The 20,221-nt window shown below is 38.1% G+C and overlaps 2 protein-coding genes across 4 annotated transcripts in view; one reads left to right on the forward strand and one right to left on the reverse strand.

Annotated features, from left to right (window-relative positions):
* far1 (fatty acyl CoA reductase 1) overlaps positions 1 to 12,588 on the forward strand; it is a 71,368-nt gene extending 58,780 nt beyond the window's left edge. For all 3 annotated transcript variants that reach the window (XM_020521202.2, XM_048606849.1, XM_048606850.1), the window contains 3 exons: positions 300 to 429; positions 6,426 to 6,553; positions 9,514 to 12,588. In XM_020521202.2, coding sequence (XP_020376791.1) covers positions 300 to 429; positions 6,426 to 6,553; positions 9,514 to 9,676 — 421 coding nt within the window. In that variant the 3' untranslated portion in view covers positions 9,677 to 12,588. The remainder of the gene's footprint in view (positions 1 to 299; positions 430 to 6,425; positions 6,554 to 9,513) is intronic.
* Positions 12,589 to 12,607: 19 nt separating this feature from the next.
* The window catches only part of LOC109925490 (endoplasmic reticulum-Golgi intermediate compartment protein 2-like), a 48,702-nt gene continuing 41,088 nt past the window's right edge, over positions 12,608 to 20,221 (reverse strand). The window contains exons 11-13 of the mRNA XM_048606851.1: positions 18,022 to 18,184; positions 13,836 to 13,908; positions 12,608 to 12,711 (exon numbers count right to left, since the gene is read on the reverse strand). Of these exons, the coding sequence (XP_048462808.1) occupies positions 13,859 to 13,908; positions 18,022 to 18,184 (213 nt within the window). The 3' untranslated portion in view covers positions 12,608 to 12,711; positions 13,836 to 13,858. The remainder of the gene's footprint in view (positions 12,712 to 13,835; positions 13,909 to 18,021; positions 18,185 to 20,221) is intronic.

Consider the following 20,221-nt stretch of genomic DNA (forward strand, 5'->3'; position numbering starts at 1 on the left):
CTTATGGACTAGTGAGGCGAAGTGTAATTCCATTGGAATTACGGAGTTTATCACCGAAACTTTGTTTCGTAAATTTGTCCCTGATTCATTGTTGTCGCCAGATGCTTTAGAGGGAATCAGAGATTTAATCTTTTTTTAAATTAAAATCGTTATGTTGTTTTTTTTATTAGAAAATAACTTTGCAGTTTGAGCTGTTGTGTTGTGTTGTTTGTTGTATTTGCCAATTTGTTTTCATGCTAAAAGATGTATAGCTAATATCCTTCTGTTGTGATGATTAACCTGACTTTCTTGATCTTTAGGATGATGAAAGTCATTAATCGGCTGCACAGATCAATGATGCTGGTTGAATACTTCACAAGCCATTCATGGGTGTGGAACACCGATAACATAAACATGCTCATGTGTCAAATGAGCACAGATGACAAGAAAGTAGGTCTTCGTTTGTGTGTGCTGTAACCATTTGTACTTTTGTATTGAATTTGTCACTATATGCGATCTGTAAATTGCATTCATTCTTTTGGACTGTCAGTTTATCACAGATAATTCAATGTATTTCTCTCTTGCTCCGTCCCACCCTGCCATCCCCAAAACATTTTGGTGCTCAAGATGTATAATAGTGTCTGTGATCCATTTTACAAACCAAGTGTTGCTTTCTACTCTTACCTGGTCCCCACTTCTTACAGCTTCCATTTCAAAATATCAAACCATTGTGTAACTTCTGACCCATTGGGCAGTAAATGAGTTTGTACGTTGAGGGTCAGTTAGTTCACTTGGCTGAATGACTGATTTGTAAAGCCAGCTGCATTGGTTTATATCCCACGCTAGCTGCGTTTACCATGAAGGACTCTCTTTCCCAATTCTCGCCTTGTTTGATGCACGGTGATCTTCAGGTTAACCACCACCAGTCATGTTTCTCTAATGAGTGCGCAACCCTGTGATCCCCTAGGATCACGGTGACTTTATTTTAAATTGGTTAGCTTTGTTCTGTGAGTATGTGGAGTAAGAAAATTCTTTTGGTGTTATCCCAATTGATGGCTATATTGTGCAAGTCAGATATCATAGTGAAACCTTAAGACCATGGGATGTAGGAGCAGAAGTATGCCATCAGCCTATCGAGTCTGCGCTGCCATACAATGAGATCACTACTGATCTGGTAATTTTCAACTCCACTTGCCTGTCTTTTCCCTATAACCCTTGATTCCCTTACTGATTAAAAATGTCTATCTCAGCCTTGCATGTACTTAACAATTTTGTCTCAACAGCCTTCTATAATTCACTATCCTCTGAGAGAAGAAATTTCCCCGCACCTAAATGTCAGACCTTTTATTCTGAGATTGACATATGCCCTCTGGTGTTATACTTTCCCATAAGAGGAAACAACCTTTCTGCATTTACCCTGTTAAGTCCCCCAAGAATCCTGTAAGTTTTACTAAAGTTGCCTCTCATTCTTCTGAATACCAGAGATTATAGGTCCAAACTATTCAATATCGTCTCATAAGGCAGTCCCTCCGTACCTGGTATCAGCCTAGTCAACCTTCTCTGACTGCCTGTATATCTTTCGTTAGATAAGGAGCCCAAAACTGTTCAGTTTTCCAGATGTGGTCTGAATAGTTTCAGTAAAGTCTCTCTGCTTTGAATTAAAGGAAAACATTCCATTTGCCTTCCGTATTATTGGCTTGTTAGATTATAAGTGTAAATTTTGCATCTGGTTACTGTGGTGCTTTGTCACTGAACATATTCACGCAAGGCTACCAGTGATCAACAAAAGTACACAGGTTTATTGCATAAAAGGGGAGAAAAAGTTTATAAGTAATAAATTTAGAAAACTCTTAATATCTTGATCGAAATGCAAAAAGTGATTAAATTCTTTTCCCAGCAATATTCAGGTACTCAATCCCAGTGAAGTGTCGCTCCTATTTTCACTCCTTCATTTCTTTCTTAACGTTTCAAATTTCAAAATTGGTGCCACAAGTTGCTAAGTGGTAACACTTGCGCTGCTGCTTTAACAGGTCGTGGGTTCAAGTCCTGCTCTGGAAACCTAAGTATGCTATCTAGCTGGCACTTAAATGTAGTAATAAAGCAGCACTGCATTATCTTTTAGCCAAATGTAAGAGCGAGGCTACTTTGGGTGAAAATAAAAGTACCATAGAGCTGTTTCAGAGACGATGACAGTTCTCCATAATGATCTGGTCACTGCCTTAGCAAACATCAATTATTGAAGCTGAAATTTTTTTCTCATTTGGAGGACCTTGCTGTGTACAAATTTGTTGCTCAGCTTCCTCATATTATAGAGATAATAGGAACTGCCGATGCTGGAGAATCTGAGATAACAAGGTGTAGAGCTGGATGAGCACAGCTGTGTTTCCTCATATTATATCTGTGATTACACTTAAAAAGTACTTTATAGGCTTAGTGGTGCTTAATTGGAGGTAGTGAGAGGCTTTTATATTTATATCATTCCGTTCTTTAAGAAGAGCCCTGACAGCCAACATCATAAAATTTGAACTGTTAAGTAGGATAGCAGTTACACCAGGTTTGAACCTAAAGCTGTTCAATGAGCATTATCAAAACATCTTTAAATCAGCATTTGTTTGAAGAACTTCCATTTTCAATACATATAAAAAAAATTTTGGTTTGTCATGGTTGTATTAAAATGATGTTACTTTCAGCATGTCTGAATTGTTATTCTCTTGCACTTTTAATAAACTCCATGCCTTTATTTAAATTTACTTTATTGGCATCAATTTTAGATTTCCAGTTACATGTGATAGAACAGAAAGTTTTCTAACAACCTTTACCTCGGATTGAATACAGCCCTGTAGTGTCAGAGCCAGAAATACAAGTTTTACTACTTCTGGTTGCAAAGAATCTGAGGAAGATGATCTTGCCCTTTAAAAAAAAATCTAAACGTTATGTTCCAAAATGGCAATGTTGAAGTAGTTTTTTGCCTAGTTCTGTGTTGTGGGAAGGGGTTGAAACATCGTACCTACAGACTACATTACAGCCAACACAAATGTGTCCTGTCACAAGGCAGTGTGATATTCAAAAAGCTCTGCTTTGTTGCAGTCAGCGACTAAAGGTGAAAAATATTATTTTAAGTCTGCCTTGCTCTCAGGGTCTTAACTGTTATACACATCACAGATCAGAAACAGGTTAGTTTCTGAATTGCTCAGATTGTCGTTGAAACTAAATCCAGTATTGTTTTAAAGTTGTAAATGTTTTTGTTCTCTAGCTGATTTAGACAGAGGAAGCCATTCAGTTTGTTGTGTCTGTGCCAGCTATTTGAAACAGCTACTCGATTAGTCTAACTTTCCTGCTGTTTCATCATCGCCCTGTACACCCTTCTCCTTCGAGTGTGGTGACCAAGTTGCCAGATGGTGTACATTTGTGACATTACCCTCCCTAATTGTGGATATGATGCTCTCCAGTTGTCAGTATGTGTGATTACTGTCAGCATCACCCTGTTTAGCAGTGCAATCTAACATGATGTAACAGTGTCTCCACATTTGCCAACTTCCCAGCAATTGCAAGTCTTGGTTTTTTTCAGTCATGGTACACTGCCTGTTAAATAGGTTACACTAAAATCATAATTATGCAGTTTTCAGATAACCTCTTGGAAGACAGTCCTACCACATCTAGTCGTAGATGGTGGTGGACAATTAATCAATTCAGTGGAGGAGGGTGCTCCACCAACATTCCCATCCTCAATGGGGGAGCCGAGTACTTCAGCACAAAAGATAAGCCTGAGGCATTCAAAGCAGTTTTTGGCCAGAAGTGCCAAATGGATGATCCATCTTGGCCTCCTTCAGATATCCCACAGCTGCATAGATACCAGTCTTCAGCCCATTCAATTCATTCCATGTCATATCAGCACTCATTTTGCCATTCATCATTTTCTAGTACACCTGCTTTTGTTTTGTATCCAGTCTTGGTGATCAATTATCAGTTCTCATTGGCACGTTAATAACATTTGAGATGTTGTTCATTGATCCACTGGTATTAAAATAAAACTGGTAATGTCTGTGTAAATAGAAAGTGGCATCATGAAACTGTTTCCTGTGACAAAGGGCTCTTAGGTTACTGAAAATATTTGTGTAATCCAGCATTATTAAAATAAAAAGCTTAGCTCTACTACTTCTGCACCACTGATCAGAATAGAAAGCTGTTTGTGACTGGTTAAATGCTTCACTGCAATGTCAATAGCCATTATGCTTTCAGCACACCTGGTTGCTCAGCACTGTGGTATAGCCTAGCAAGTGAGACTGAGGCTGCATAAGAAATGTTTCTGTCACCGAGAACTGCAAGTTCATGTTACAGACCATTTAAAGAGCTCAGCACACAGATTTGTTTGCAACTGACTACAGTTTCTCTTTTCCTTTGTCATTGTGTGTCTGCTTTTTCTTTTATGTCTTAATTTGACCAACCTCTGAAGCTTTTAGGCCTGTGTAAACAGCTGTTGGAAAGCTTATATCCTGTATTACTCCAATTTTGGCATCTTATTCATTCAGCATGTCCTTTGCCATGCTAGCTGCCTGGATCTAAAGCTCTGGAGTTCCTTCCCTGAACTCCTCTGTCTCTCTTTCATTTAAGATGCTCTGAAAAGCTGCCTTTGACTGAGAAATACTGTTTAAATATTTCCATGTGTGACTCCAGTGTTTCCAGTGTTCTCAAACAATCTTGTGATGTGCTGTGGCATCAAGTCAAACGTACTGTATAAATGGGCGTCGTTCTGTGATGAGACCTAAAAGAAGTTGTTACTTGTGAAGGACTTCTTTAAAATAACCAGTAAAGTGCTAGGGCAATTCCCACTCTTGCTGAACTTAAGCTTGAAGTTACATGATGGACTGCAGGTTAGGGGAAAGGGAAGCATTGATAACAAATGCTTCATGAACAAGCAACATTCGGGGCAGTTCACACCAAGTTATACCAATCCCTTGCTCATTAAAATTAATGCATCTTTGATTCAGTTTTTGGATGCATTCTCAGTACTATGGCCGCCTAAGCCAGCAGCATTGAGAGCAGGCCTTTGCCAGACTGCAGGAAGTCAAATATATTTAATACACAAATGCTTCAAAAACAAAGACTTCACCTTGGCTTGTATCAATCACATGCCTAATTGATGAATGATTTTTCAATTGGACACCAAAAACAGGATTTAGGGTATCAAAATTGGACAATGATCTTTGTTCATTGTTTACCAAAAAAAATGAACCACTACAAGGAAGACCGGAAGTACTGTAAGTACCATATTAGGGAGGTACAACCTGTCTTGTCCTCTCCAAAACACACATTTTTGAAGCAAGAACTGGATTTATTTTGTGTCCTTCATTAAGTCAGGACGTCCCAATGTGTTTTACTGCCAATTAAGCACTTTTCGAAGTAGAAACTGGAAATGGAGACATTCCAGGTAAAGCAGCTTCTCTCAAAAGCAAAAAATGTAGGCTTAGTATGTGGGATTAATGATCATTTTCCAATCTGATGCAAGTTCATTGTCCTGAAACGTCTCTGGAGATGTCGCCTGACTGGTGAATGTTTCTAACATTTTCTGTTTTCATTTCAGATTTCCAGCATTCGCATACCTTTTTAAATACGTCAGCACTTTTTTATTACAGTTTAACTCGTTCTGAATTCATGTGCAGTGATATCTCTGCTGTGTTAACATTTGGCCCAACTTGTCTGTGCTGTTGTTTTAATGCCCTTCAAGAAACAGTTCTTTTCATTCTGGGAACTGTTAGTATTCAACTGCGTATGTATAAAACATTGCACTTTGCAGAAAATGGATGCAGCATTGCCGTGCAGTGCTGCAGATGTCACAAACTGTACTGTGGTTCAAGCTTGCTCCCTAATTATTACTTGTCATTTTCAGCTTATGAAATAGAGCTGACCTGGATAATAATTGTGTGATCTTACAGCACAAGCTGTTTGAAAGATCTGTCCAGTTATTCCCATTTTCCCTTTCCTCTTTCCGCATTGTTCCGCAAACTTCCCTTCAAGTAATTGTCTAATTCTTTTTCAGAGGTCATTATTGAATATGCTTTCATCCCTCCTTAAAGGCAAATGCTTTGAGATCATAACTGCATGCTTTGTTTCACATTTTTAAAAAAAAGAATCCAATTCCTTACTGGTTACTGCACCTTCTGCTAATAGAAATATTTTAAACGTATAGTTTTTTTTGTGAAGATCAATCTGTGTGAAATATCTACTTGGATTGAAGGACAAATGTACTGTGATCTAAAATGTTCAAGCAGGTTATTTTTAACTGTGGTTCCAGAGACTTCTGATTTGGTAATTTATGAAATTACTTGGTAATTCACTAGATTTCTTCGCAAACCTGCTGGCTGCCTATACCTGACTGAGTTGCTTCACTATATCTCTATCTGTTTACAGTGTTTTACTAAGAATTGTGTTTTTATTTCCATTGTAAGGTATTCAACTTTGATGTAAGACAGCTCCACTGGGCAGAGTACATGGAGAATTACTGTATGGGAACCAAAAAATATGTGCTAAATGAAGAGCTGTCCGGACTGCCTGCTGCCAGGAAACATCTGATTAAGTATGTTGGCTTGGTGACATATAATGTATACAATTAAAATTGTAGCTCCTGCATTGTGAGAAGAGTGATGCATAGGGAAAGGATGTAATTCAGGTGCTTCTTTAAAAAAGAAATGAGAGCACACACTTTGTTTAGATTAAAGTGGCTGTATTAGTGTGGTGGTCATCCTCTGATTTTCAGTTGCTATACAAAGGTGTGTTTGCACGTGTGTGTAACCACAGTTTAATTGTACAGGACTTAAATTGGTTTAATAACCTAACTTTGTGTTTCATATGAGCCATAAAATGCTATGCCATTTGGAAGACTTGTAAAGATGTATATAAGTGGACCATATCCTGAGTAACTTGAATTAAACTATGGGAAGGCTTCCTGAAATCTATCTTTTCGCTCTTTCCCTGCCACCAACTCCATTCACACTTATCCCTGCTTCTATTCCTTCTCAAAAAGATACACCATTGTTGGCCTTTTCGTTTGCTTGTATGCTCTTACGCCATTCCACTCCACGCCCCCACACACACACAGGCACACACACGCACGCGCGCACACACACACGGTACAGCAGGTGTACTTTGCATATTGCAGGCCCATTTCAGGTTCTGTTCTTAATTTACCCTGTTTTAAATGCTCATGTAATTTGCATTTGGTAGTATGGGCAAAATGTTGATCATCAGTTTGTAGATTTACTTGGGGAAGGAGTCTGGTCCATATAGATGGAGTGTGCCCTTCCACCATTTAGTAGGGCCATGGTTGAACTTGTATCTTGTGTCTCCACTTCCACTGTGACTGCAGGGCATTTTTCAGGGGGAGGGTGAATGGTTAGAATTCGTGGTCCACGTTGTTACCAATGACTTGAGTAGGAATGGGGGTATGGAATCAGAGTCATATAGCATGGAAACACAGTCTTTGGTCCAACCAGTCCACACCTACCATATTCTCAAACTAAACTAGTCCCATTTGTCTACCTTTGACGCAAATTTCCAAGAATTATGTACCTGACTGTCTGTTCTATAACATTCCCTAGAGCCCTACCATTAAGTGTGTAAGTCCTGTCCGACTTTGTTTTACCAAATGCAATACTTCACATTTATCCAAATTAAACTCCATCTGCCACTCCTCCGTCCATTGACTTAATTGATCAAGATCTCTTTGTAATCTTAGATAACTTTCTTCACTGTCCAGTATACCACCAATTTTTGATATGACTCTGCAATCAGAATTTAAGGAGCTAGGTTAAAAAAAATTAGTGAGCAGGACCTCAAATGTAATAACTGCCAGTAATTACTACAGGGCTACAAGCAAGTGAATACAGAAATAGAAGGAGAAGACAGATGAATGCCTTGCTGGAAAGATGGTTCAGGAGGGAGGGCTTTAGATTTTTGGGACTAGAAGCTGGGCAGATTGCACCTGAACAGAGCTAGGACTGAGTTCTTTGTACGCGATTTTGCTAGTGCTATTGGGAGGGCTTTAACTTGGCAGGAGTGTGGGAACCAAGTGAGATTATTTGACAAGGCTACAACAAATGATAAACTACTTGGACAGAGATTAGCGTAGAGAATAATATGTTAATAGCTGAAGTCGGAGTAAGGGACAAAGTAATGAACTCTAAATTAGATTGACTGTATGTGTGTGAACACATGGAACATAATAAACAAGATTGCGGAGTAATAAATAAGAGTGCAGATTGGAATGTGGAAATATGACAATATGGCTAGAACAGAGACCACGCTCCAGCAAGGCCAAGACTGAATTATAAACATTCTTGGGTACAGTGTGTTCAGAAAAGATAGTAAAGGAAGGAAAGAACAACGGGTGGCAGTTTTGGTTAGGGAGAGTATTACAGTGCTGAAGAAAGATGATGACTTCGAATGGTCAAAGACCAAATCAACTTGGCTAGATCTAAGGAACAAAGGGCAGTTACATTGCTCTGTCCGGTCTATAGACCAGCAACTAGTATGAAGGAGGGAGAGCAACAAATCTGCGGGGAAATTGCAGAGAGACACCAAGTTATAGTGGTTATAATGAGTTACTTTAATAATCCAAATATGGCCTGGATGGTGGTAGTGTAAGCAGCAGCAAAGGGTACAAGTTCCGAGATTGTAGTAAGGAGACTTTCTTGCAGCAGTGTCCAGTCCAACAAGAAATGATACACTGCTGGACCTAGTTTGCTGATCAAGTGGATCAGCTATCCGAAGGAAAACATTTAGGAAACAGTGATCATTGTGTTGCATGGTTTAGGATGATGGAAAATGACAATGGTCAGTCCAGAGTAAGAGAATTAATTGGCAGAGATCTAACTTCAAGGTCAAGAATAGAGCTGGGCAGGATAAACTGAAATGAAAATTTGGTGGAAAAAGCTGTAAAAGAGGAGATGGCTTGGGTACAGTCAAGGTATATTCCCTCAGAAAGGAATACCCAGACAAACAAATGCAGAGCTCCTTGGATGACAAAGGAAATAGAAATTAAGATGAAAAAAAACTGCTTGTGACAGGTGTCAGAAAACACCATTAAGCACCAAGAGAATTAGAGGAGAAGTGAAAAAGCATATTAGAGAAGTAGAGAGGAGACTAACACATGATGCTCATTGAAGAACTAGTTCAGACACAATGGGCCCAGTTGCCTTCTGAGCTGTAACACTTCTGTGAAGCCATCTTTGTGACCCCATGTCTTTCTCAATTGCACGGGCAATTAATTGAAGGCGGTGAGGGATGGTCAATAAAAATGCCTTGACAAATGTTGCCCAAAGAGTGAATTTTAATGAGAGCAATTCATATACCTTATCTCTGCTCATCATTAAATTAATATGAGAAAATGGAGTCGTATCTTATTGTTGATCATCCTTTCCAATGCATTCTAGTTCATGTGAAACTTTGAGGTACATGTTGGTGATGGTATAGCTTAGTTCTAAGCCATGGTTAAACATATATGTATAGCAAGCCTAAGGAACTTTTTTTTAATTGTAGGTTGAGAAATATTCGCTATGCATTCAATACCATCCTGGTTGTCCTGATCTGGAGAATTTTCATCGCAAGATCACAGATGGCACGGAACATCTGGTACTTTGTGGTCAGCCTGTGCTACAAGTTTTTGTCCTACTTTCGGGCATCGAGTACCATGAGATACTGACAGAACCACAAGCACTCAGTCACCTATGCATTATAGATAGCTGTACTGGACATTGATAAATCTTGTGTTAATGTTTGTAAGAAATGAAAAATCTGTATCTCGTTAAATGTTGTCATGTATGTAATTTGTTAAAGCTACATTATAATAATTTGGGTCGGCTATCTAGCACCATTAAAAATACAGAAATGCACTGAAGTACAGTGAGGAAAAATCAGTTTCAAGGTTTGAAGTAAGCTTTACATTGAGGAAAGAATGATATGGGGAAAACTAGTTTTTTTTCCATTGAGTAACTGTATTCGAATTTCAGTTAGTCATCTCTGCCTCTTCATGGAAAATTTATGAAACATGTCCTGTTACAAGTAAACTTTGTCTGTAAGTGCTGATTTACTCAGTGCATGTTCAGTTTGGCTTTATCAACTTACCTTTTGGTTAATGGGTTAGTGCATTTGGCATAAAATTCAATGGTGAAACAGAAAAATACACTGTGAAGGAAACCTCCTGACCAGTCAAATTGAGGTTTGAATTTGCCTTTGTTTACTTATCAACTTGAGTGATCGGATTTGGTTGAACTTCTTCACCCCACCCGCCTTTCAATAGCAATTGTACTGATTGCTGTTGTTGAACTGAGCATAAAGCAACAATGCTGTAATTAATTGGTAAACAAGCTCCAGACTTGAAATTCTGCATTCTGCTTGGGAGGGGTGTAGTTAACTGAAGGTATCAGAGGTAACTTGAGTTCATACTTTCTGCAGCAGTGGCCTGCAGGACAATCCTTGACTATTCAGAGAAACTGGGGCAGTGTGTTTAAACTCCGGAAATTTTAACTGAATATCTGAGTGCAAAAAGCAAATTTGTTGGGAGAAGGTATGGATGGGTTTGGTTTCAATAGAAAATGAAATCTATCAGAGTGTAAAACGGACAATTGATCTGCGGTCGTCCATTTCACACCGCAGCCCCAGACCAGTTTCACCCTCTACTTCCACCACAACGTTTTTCTAAACAAATTTTGATTTAGAGAATTGGGTTTATCAGAACATTGAAGCTAACTGCTGCATGTAAACATTCCTGAAAGATAACTGGGATTGGTGAATTAACATAGTATGATCTCTGCAGTCATGTATAATTAGTTTGATAACATTTAGGGAAATTAATGGTGTTTGCCTTGACTTGGGGAGCAGGGAAAGCTATCTTATTTGGGGTATAAGAATTTGCCTGACTTCTCTGCACTACGGGAGGCGGGGGAGGCTTCCTGCTGAAGATTTTCGAAGACATGCAGGAAAATGTCATTTACTGTCTGATTTACTGCCATTTTCCTTTTGATTGTTCCAATTGGGATGCTGGCATTGTTGCTTTTGGTATAAAAGTTGAAATAAGTAAAGTTTAATGTTTTTGAAATTATGTTACAGGTTGCCTCTTTAAAACTTGAGCTGTGAATATTCTCTCTACCTTTTGCATCTTCATGACAAGTGTAATCTTTAATATCTCACTAATAGAAATGATTCAAATAGTTCGTTTAACTTGTGGGTATTGCTTCGCCTCTGCCCAACTAACCTTAAACATGGACACATCTCAAATCGTTCGATTAATTATAAACAATGCACTTACTATTGATGTGATTACAGCTCTTAACCTACAATATTGACCATTTGACCTTACTAATTAATAGTTGTTGGTACTGGTGCTTGTTTGAATGAAATATGGCATTGAGGTTCTCATGTTTATATTGAAAAATCAAGATGATCTATTCCAAATTAATGGCAAGAGGTTAAATGAAGCCAAGACCCAAATCGCCAGCCTTTAATTTGCAGCACTGTTTATGCAGTCTCATCATTATTATGGGTTTTTTAAAAGAAATATTCCTAATTTGACAGCATAGATATGCTTATTGATGGAAGTCCCCAGTAACTTGTCACAAAGTTGCTTTTTCCTTCGCTTATGGAGCTTGAGATGACTGCAGTGAGTAGTTTGGCAGCTGAACTACATTGATGCACTGCAGCAAAAATGTTAATTGGTTACTCAGCATCCTCTGCTTTGAGTGAGGAAGGAATGGCTGGACATCAAACCTGTAAGAAAAAACTTTATGGAATGCTCCAGTCTTCAGAATGTTGTTTGCCTTCTGTAGCAAAAAGTTTGTCCTGTTTGCCCCTTTCCATTTCACTACCACCTCCTGAATCTCCAAGCTGGGAGCCAGCGCCCAGCCCGAGACCTGGTTAAATTTATCATATGAAGGTGTCTGTCACTTTCAGTGTTAGCAACTGAAATTCGAGCCTAACCTTAGGTGGTTGTAAGAAAGAAAAATAAAACATATTTTGTAAACATTGAATGTCCTTTTCGATTTAGTTAACTGGAAGCTGGTGACTTTGTGATGCTATATTTTTCTTCTTAAAAGACACACAATCTACAGGGGATCATTGTTGAAGACTCCTGGACTAGGCTGTAGACAACACTTAAAAGAAATTTGCAGCAATGCATGGGGAAAGGAGCTGGTATGCAAAAATGGCACAGGCTTTTGCTGTGCTCTTTAACAAAAATGTTGTAAAAATAGTACTTCAATGTGCATTGTGTGGTTGGCTGCCTTAAATAATAATGACTTTTTTAGTGAATGTTTCTACAGAGGACAATAGATGACATTTGTAATCAAAATAGTTATTATTTATTGGTTATCAGCAGGTGTACCAGTGAGGTTAAATCTGTATTGGAATTAATTTTAGGAAAACTGATTTTCTGTGCACTCAAATTAAAACTTTTTTCATTCTGAAAGCAATGTTAAAAATGCTACACTGCAATGGCAGCATTCATATTTTTTACACTGTTTGTATGAAAAATGGACAAGTGTCGGTGTCACAGTTTGCAGTACAACTACACTGATTTATGGATGGAAAATTAAATGGGTGCCTTTGAGAACCAAAAAACAATTGGAGTATTTATTTATTTCATTAAAATTAGTGGTTTATTGTGCTGCTAAACATGATGGGCATATGCTGATGTATGCTTCATGCTGGTATCATTTTGTTGGAGCAGAACTTCATTCTGGTCTGAAATAGACAAATATTTAATATGCATTTAGAATTTCTTAACAATTTTTAACTGAAGATTTCAGCAGATTGACTAGATAACTCTTTCCATTCTCTTCCTTTACTAATAGTTTGTCATGATGATAGCAGTTGGTTCTGTATCAACCAAGTTTAACCGGTACAATTTACTGTGGAATTCTGAGCACACACTAAAAATGTAATGCCAAGTTAATTCTGTACTAGATACATTTTAGATTTTCTTCTGTCCTGTTTTCTGGAACAGTTTACTTAAGTTGATTTTTATGCAATAGAACACAGTCAGATTTTGAAAGGGGAAACATTTGTATGCAAGGCATAGATCCATTAACAGGGCTATGCTATGATGGCCATCAGTTTCAGGGGTCTAAGAAAGGATTCTAGAAGCTTGTGCTGTTCAACTTTAAATGAGTCATGAAATCTTGCAGCACAGGAAGTAATTTGGCCTGTCATGTCTAATCTGTTTTTTTTTTGAAAGAGCTGTCCAATTTAATCCCTCACCTTGTCTTTTTCCCGTAGTCTTGCAAAGCAGTTGTCTTCAAGTACATATTCGTTTATGATTTTAAAATTTCAATAGAATCTGCTTATGCCACCTTTTCAGGTTGAATGTTGCAGATTTTGCCAGTCCTCTTTGGACTGCTATTCTTCTCATCCTTTAAAGTTACAGCTCCTAACTTTTGACTCACTTTCCAGAGGAAACTGTTTCTTCATTCAAAACTGCTCATTATTCTGACTACTACTTTGGGTTTTTCTGTAAGCTTCTCCACTCCAAGAACAATCCCTGTCTGTCCAATTCATCTGCATCCCCAATATTTTCCTGTTAAATTTCTTCTATACCCTCTCCAAGGACTGGATAGCAGAGACAATCAGTATTTGTCAAACAGTGGAAAAGTCATTTGGGGAACTATTTGAAAATCGCAAAAGGGCAAATTTAAGAATGCAATGAAGTAATAAACCCTGCGTTTGTTGGAGATTGCTGCAATGATGAGACTTTGGGGTCTCTAGAAGAATTAAGATTGTCCAAAGCCCTTCATTATCCTAAATAGACGGTTAGGCAATGGCTGCTACTTTGCTATAAGCTGCAAAATATTCAACATTGTTTCCCTTACCTTTAATCTGTTCTGAGCTTGCATTAGCAGCAAAGAAGATTAATAATGAACCCACATAAGTTATGTAACAGTCCTAAGGAGAGAAATGTAGAAATATTCAGGACCAAGATTATTAAATGCATTTGTAACCCTTCTTTGATCTTATCAAAATGTTAAGAGGTTAAAAAGATATGTAGGTTTTTTATAGATGCATAGAGTAGGAAAAGAGGGAAGTTAACTTTATAGAAGTGATTCAGCTTCAACAGAAGTATTATGTCCAATTTTGGCCAATATACTTTAGGAGGGATGTAAAAACCTTAGATGGTGCAGAAAAGATTAGCAATAATGGTCCCAGTGAAGACAGACTTAGTTAATTTGGATAGATTGGTGAAACTGGCGTTGCTCTTGGAAAAGGATATTTGATAGAGGTGTTCAATATCATGAGAGGTCTAAACAATAAATGGAGAAACTATTCTCAGCAGATTCCAAGACCTAGAAGATGTTAACTCTTTTGCAAACTGCATTAATTCAATGTCAACATGAACTTTATTACCCAATGAATGATTACGATCAAGAATGCTTTACGAGTGAGTGGTGAAAGATTCAATCAGGGTTTTCAAAAGATAAGTGGATAATTTTCCAAGGAAGAAGAATTTACAGGACAACCAGGAAAAGGAAGGGAGGGGGACTAATTGGCTTGTTCTTAAGAGAGCCAATAGAGAATCTCATGAATTATTTTAATGTTTTGTAGCCATCATATGATTCAATATATCTGCTTTTGGTTGATAGACTGTGTATTCGAATGCTTATCCAGAAATTTAACCATATAATCTTCATTGACGCTCCTGCACTGTAGTACAGAGAGTTGCACTGCCTGAAGTGTTGCCTTATCTGGGTGATGTAAAATATACCATAGTTCTAAAGAAGAGGAGCAGGCTAGATTAGGTCGCTAGTGGCAGCTTTTGAACTGTGTTTTTGTTTGTTGAACATAATTCAATGAAAGTTCTAGCTTAGTGCAGACAAGAACCAAATCCATGGTCTCCACTACCAAGAAGAATAAGAGTAGTAGATAGATCAGAACATCATCCACATTCTCTTCCAAGTGTTTTGGCTTTGGTAGATTTTTGTTCCTGGGTTATAATCTTGGAATTCATTGCCAACCAGTACTGTGAAGCACCTTCACTAAATGCATAAGAAGCTGCTCAACATCGTCTCCTCAAGACCAATGAATGATCTTAACAAATGTTGACTGGTTGCCGTGCAGATTCAGGATGGAAGTTATAGATGAAGAGTCTGGTGCAGACTCACTGGACTCAAAATGGTAACTGCTTTCTTACAGATGTTGCCAGACCTGCTGAGTCTCACCAGCAATTTCTGTTTTTGTTTTGGAATTTATTGATTCTGGACACCAATGGATGCAATATATAAATAGCGAGAGAAAGGAGTTGAGGTGGAAGATTAACAATGATTCTACTAAATAGTAGAAGAAGCTTGAGGATTATGACCTATGCCTTATATACACACACACACACACGGAATAATGATAACTACAAAAAAAAACCTGTAGCTACACAAAAAAAAATTACCTCTATGAAGGTTTGAAAGAACTGGTCAGACAAATAATGTTTCAAAGGAAATCACATATTTCTTATGTGATGATATAAAACTCTAATCATGAGATACTGAAAGAATTTTGAACTGCAGCAGCAAAAATTAATGGAACATTCTTGTGAAGAGGGATAAGCCAGCTGGCATCTTTATAAGCCCCCTTCAGTCAATATCAACAATGTTTTTATTTCTTTTTAATATACACTATATCACTTCAGTTAAAAATATAGTAGGCTAGATTAAAATGAAGGAGCCAATTATATGACTTTCTTGAATTAAAAAAGCACGTTCTTACCTGCTAAACAGAAGAAAAAGTAATAAAAATGTACCATAAACACACAAATTTAAAAAGAAGGTGTCTCACAAGGACAGAACAAGTGTTGCACAGTTCAAAGGTTCTTCAAGTCCCTGAGACGTTAGATTTTTAATTTGAGACCACATTTTTTTTTTAAATTGTTGCTTTGTATCCTCAGCAATGGTGAAATTTGTACATATCGTTGAGTTCTTGATGAATGGCTATTTTCCCATTTTCTTTTTCACCATGTGCTGCCCTCTGAGATGATGAGGAACCATCAGGGAGAGAGAGGAAACTTACTGGTTATGATGTTATGAGTCCATCATACTTTCTCTCTGCGACTGAAAAAGCAGCTAATGAAATATAGTTTGTTTATGAGTTCCCAAGTCTGGCTCCATTGTCTTTCAAATTTGCACAGTGGCAAACAGTCTTTGATGTCTAATATATGTCCTTATTATACCATTGTGAATTAAATCAGGAGATGTGAGTAATTTAATGCTGAATCAATTGGCTGGTTTCAATGTCTAGATTAAATGGTAATTTCAATGTAGATAATTTGATTTATTCCACATAGTGTCCTGGATGTTCTCCAGTTTCTGGTTAGATAATCATGACATCCATTTTAATTCAATACTTATCTCTTTTTGTTTTAATCCGTCAAAGGTCTTGGGTATAACAATCATGATGGAAGTTGAAAATTGGCTGTTCGTATTTGCCATTATTGCAACATTTCTGTATCATGAACATTTGTTCTCTGGGTTGAGCTATCTTCCCTAATTTTAATGCTTCATTGCCTATTCCTATAATCCAACAATACAAGTTTGATTTTTAGGTGGTTGGTAGGTATGCCCCCTATAGGATATCTGGACTTGTGTCTTGCATCTCACCCTCCCTTTACCTAACCCCAATTGAACATATTAAGGTTTGTAACTTGGTCCACGCGCTTTGATCTCCCAGTGGTTAACTCCGTTCTTAATGCAGTTACATGTTCCTTGTGTCTACTATGGTATATCTTCCTTACCCTTTTCCTTTTAGTTTGGGAATAGGTTTTTCTTCAACCTGTTTCACTGTCTTTCCCTTTTCACTATTGCTATCTGGTGGTTTGTCAGTCTCTGCTGTATTCTCCTGTGGCTCATCCAGTAAGTGAGGCTCTGCTTTCACTTTCTCCTGGCCCGTTTGAGAATTCGTCTGATCTTCCTGTGATTTTTACCATGAAAGTATCTATCAACCAGATCTCAAACTTTAATCCTCCCTGGCTCGCTCTTGGCTTTCTTTTATGGCTTTTGGCCCAATTCCTTCAGGTTCTGCTCTGACCATTTTAAATAACACTGGCCTATCCTTGGTCCTGTTTAATTCAAACTAACCATTCCTGGGCCAGTCTGAACCCTGTGGGCTTCAATACCCATTGTAGGGTTTCCAAAACACTCTCAGTACCTGGCCCCTTTACTGCTTCCTATCAGCTTGTTTCAAATGCCCCTTCCTGAGTTATTCCAACCAGCGGTGGGGCTTCTGAACCTTTCACATTTCCCAGTCTTTCTACCACCTGCTTTCACAAGTCTTTCCAGTCTCTCTCAGCTGTACTTTTCAGTTTGAATGATATATCTTTCTGCCAAACAAATCATTGCCCAATGCAATATCTATTCTTAGCAATGGAAAGCTTGGCATTACCCCTAACTGTTACCAGACTTGTAACAAGTTCTCTCAACAAGTAAAGTTTAACCAGTAGAACCTCTATACTCTTTCTCATGAGCCCTGTTATCAGTACACTAGAATTAAATTTGCTTCCAGTGGAAAATCTTTTACCATCAGGTCTGTGGGCACCCAGTGTCTTGATGAATGTGTCTTTTTTTCTCCCTGACTGATTAAATGGTCAGTGTTCCTTTGGCACAAGCTCCTGATAATTATGGTGGTCTATTGTCATACCTGAGCAGATACTAACTACCTTGAATGTTACAGACATCCAGCTTTCAGCCTGCATTTTTGCTTAAATAAAGAACATTGCTTTGTCAGAACTACATTGGATTAGTGATATTCGGAGTAAACCCATCAAATTAGGGAAAGTAGGAATAAAAGTCAGTTGTGACTTAATTTAATGTCTCATCCAAAAGACTGCAGCATTCCCCCAGTACTGACACCCAGTGCAATGTAGATCGTGTACTCAAGTCTGTCTGGAGGAACGCACTGAACCACAGTTGGTACATACACTGGAGTCAGTGAAATACCTCTACTTAGGGATACTTGTGCATTCACTTGCTTTTGTCAGGGCTGTTGCATCATTTATATTTTTAAAAATTGCGTATCTACCTGCAGTAGTAAAAATTCCACCGATTATGCCGCAAAGGCGAATGAGAAACTGGCTGGTGGGCATTCCTTTTTCCGATATCAGGATCTTAAGAGAGCTAATGTCATATTTCAGCAGAATGCCTGGTATTTCATGCCTCTTTCTTTTCCCTGTTAGCTCTTTTCCCTGCAATTAAATACTTGGATGAGTAGTTGCTTTTTATCATTCTGTACAATTGGATACATTGTGTATTACAACTTGATATAACACTTCTGCAAACAGCACCGCTACTCCCATAAACATGACCAGGGCTGTGAGTATTTGGAGGAAATGCCAGAGACATTTGTGTAACTTATTAACTAACAGGAATGTTCTGATCCCTGATGATAGTAAAATGGGACAGGACAGATTCCAAATCTGACCTGATAGATTGTAAGTTTTATGTTTTCTTTTTGAGTACTATGGAAGTCCGTCACTGAACATATTTACAAAAGGCTGCCATTGTACGTTAACAAAAGGACATATTTGTTTATTGCACACAGGAAAACCATGAACTGAAGCAAGATTCAACCCTTTTATCTCACAACAACTTATGGACACACCAACCTCTGTGAAATGTCACCACCACTTTTAATTGGCTTCTTTGGTAAATTTCTCTATTCATTTGATGGTTTTTTTCTTTAGTTAATGCTTCTTTCTGAGGTCCTTAAACAAATTGTTAACTCAACTCATTTATTACTTGATGTGTTCCTTAGCAAGCAAATTGAACATTGGAACATAGGCCATTCAGGCAATAAGACCTGTTCGGCCTTGACAGAAATGCGTCTTAACACTAATTATCCAGTTTGGTTCTAGAACTGCTAATAACCTGGTCTTACAAACCAAAATCTTAGTTTTGATGTATTCAGTTGACCTCCAGCTGATATTTAGAGAAGAGATTTCTAGATAACCAGTATACTTTGTGACGAGGTGCTTCTTGAATTCACCACTAGATGACCTAACTTTAAAGAAAAACAGGGAATTTCTCCCAGCTTCCTGGTCAATATTTATTGCTCAGTCAACATGGCAAAGAACCAGACTGTCTAATCATCTTCACATTGAGATTTTTGTGCAAGTTGGCAGCTGTCCTGTCTATTTTACAACCATGACTACATTTCAGAATTATTACTTGTGCCATCCGCTTTGGAATGGCCTGAGGTCATTGGAAGTGTGATGTAATATTATTTAAATTGCAAAAGCCTGCAGAAAGCTGCAGCAGAGTGGGATTTGGGAGTCCTCATGCACAGGTCACAAAAAGCTTGCATTCAATTTTAGCAGCTAACAGGGAAAGCAAATGGAATGCTAGTTGAGAGACATAATGCTGATGTTTGTTGGCCAGCGCAGGTGATGGTGGAGGAGTATTGGCCGAGCAGCAAAGTGGTGGTGGAGGGATGGTGACCCAGGCGTTGTTGATAGTGATGAGCTGGCTCAGGACTGATGGACTCTGTTCAAGCTATGTCTTTCTCTTTTTTTCGCCTTATTCTTAAATTATTCAAAATTGTGCCATTTTGTGGTGACAAATTAAAGATTTTCACTGTATTTTGTTGTATTTTAACTGTTAAATTTGCATGAAACTAAAATACAAATTGAATTTGTATTTGCAGTTGCATTCTATTTTGTTCAAAAAACACACAAATTATAGACAGTCAGTCAATGTGGCATGTTATAAATTCCTACTTTAGGAATAAAACCAGTCTGACTCCAAACCAAAACACAAACAGATTCTAAACAAGGCCTCACACCTAACATACATTGTCTGACCTAAAATGTCACCTCTTCTTTACACTGATATAACCTTCAGTTCTCTCAGGGCAGTGACTTTAAAGAAATTTGGAGATTTACATATACATATTAATCAAATAAAAACTTCTAACTGATTAAAGATTTAACAGCATCTTAGGTTTGTGTAACACATCCTCATCAGTTGTGTGACCCTTTGAAGTTTTACTTATAAATTTTGTGTTCAGTGTGCTTTCATTGTTCACCTGACAAAGGGGCTGCACTACGAAAGCTTGTGTTTTCAAATAAACCTGTTGGACTATAACCTGATGTCATATGATTTCTGACCTTGTCCACCCCAGTCCAACACTGGTACCTCCACAGACAACAAGGTGCAGGGCTGGATGAACACAGCAGGCCAAGCAGCATCATAGGAGCAGAGAGGCTGACGTTTCGGGCCTAGTG

This window comes from Rhincodon typus, chromosome 17, assembly GCF_021869965.1.
Source record: "Rhincodon typus isolate 14 chromosome 17, sRhiTyp1.1, whole genome shotgun sequence".
NCBI lineage: Eukaryota > Metazoa > Chordata > Chondrichthyes > Orectolobiformes > Rhincodontidae > Rhincodon > Rhincodon typus.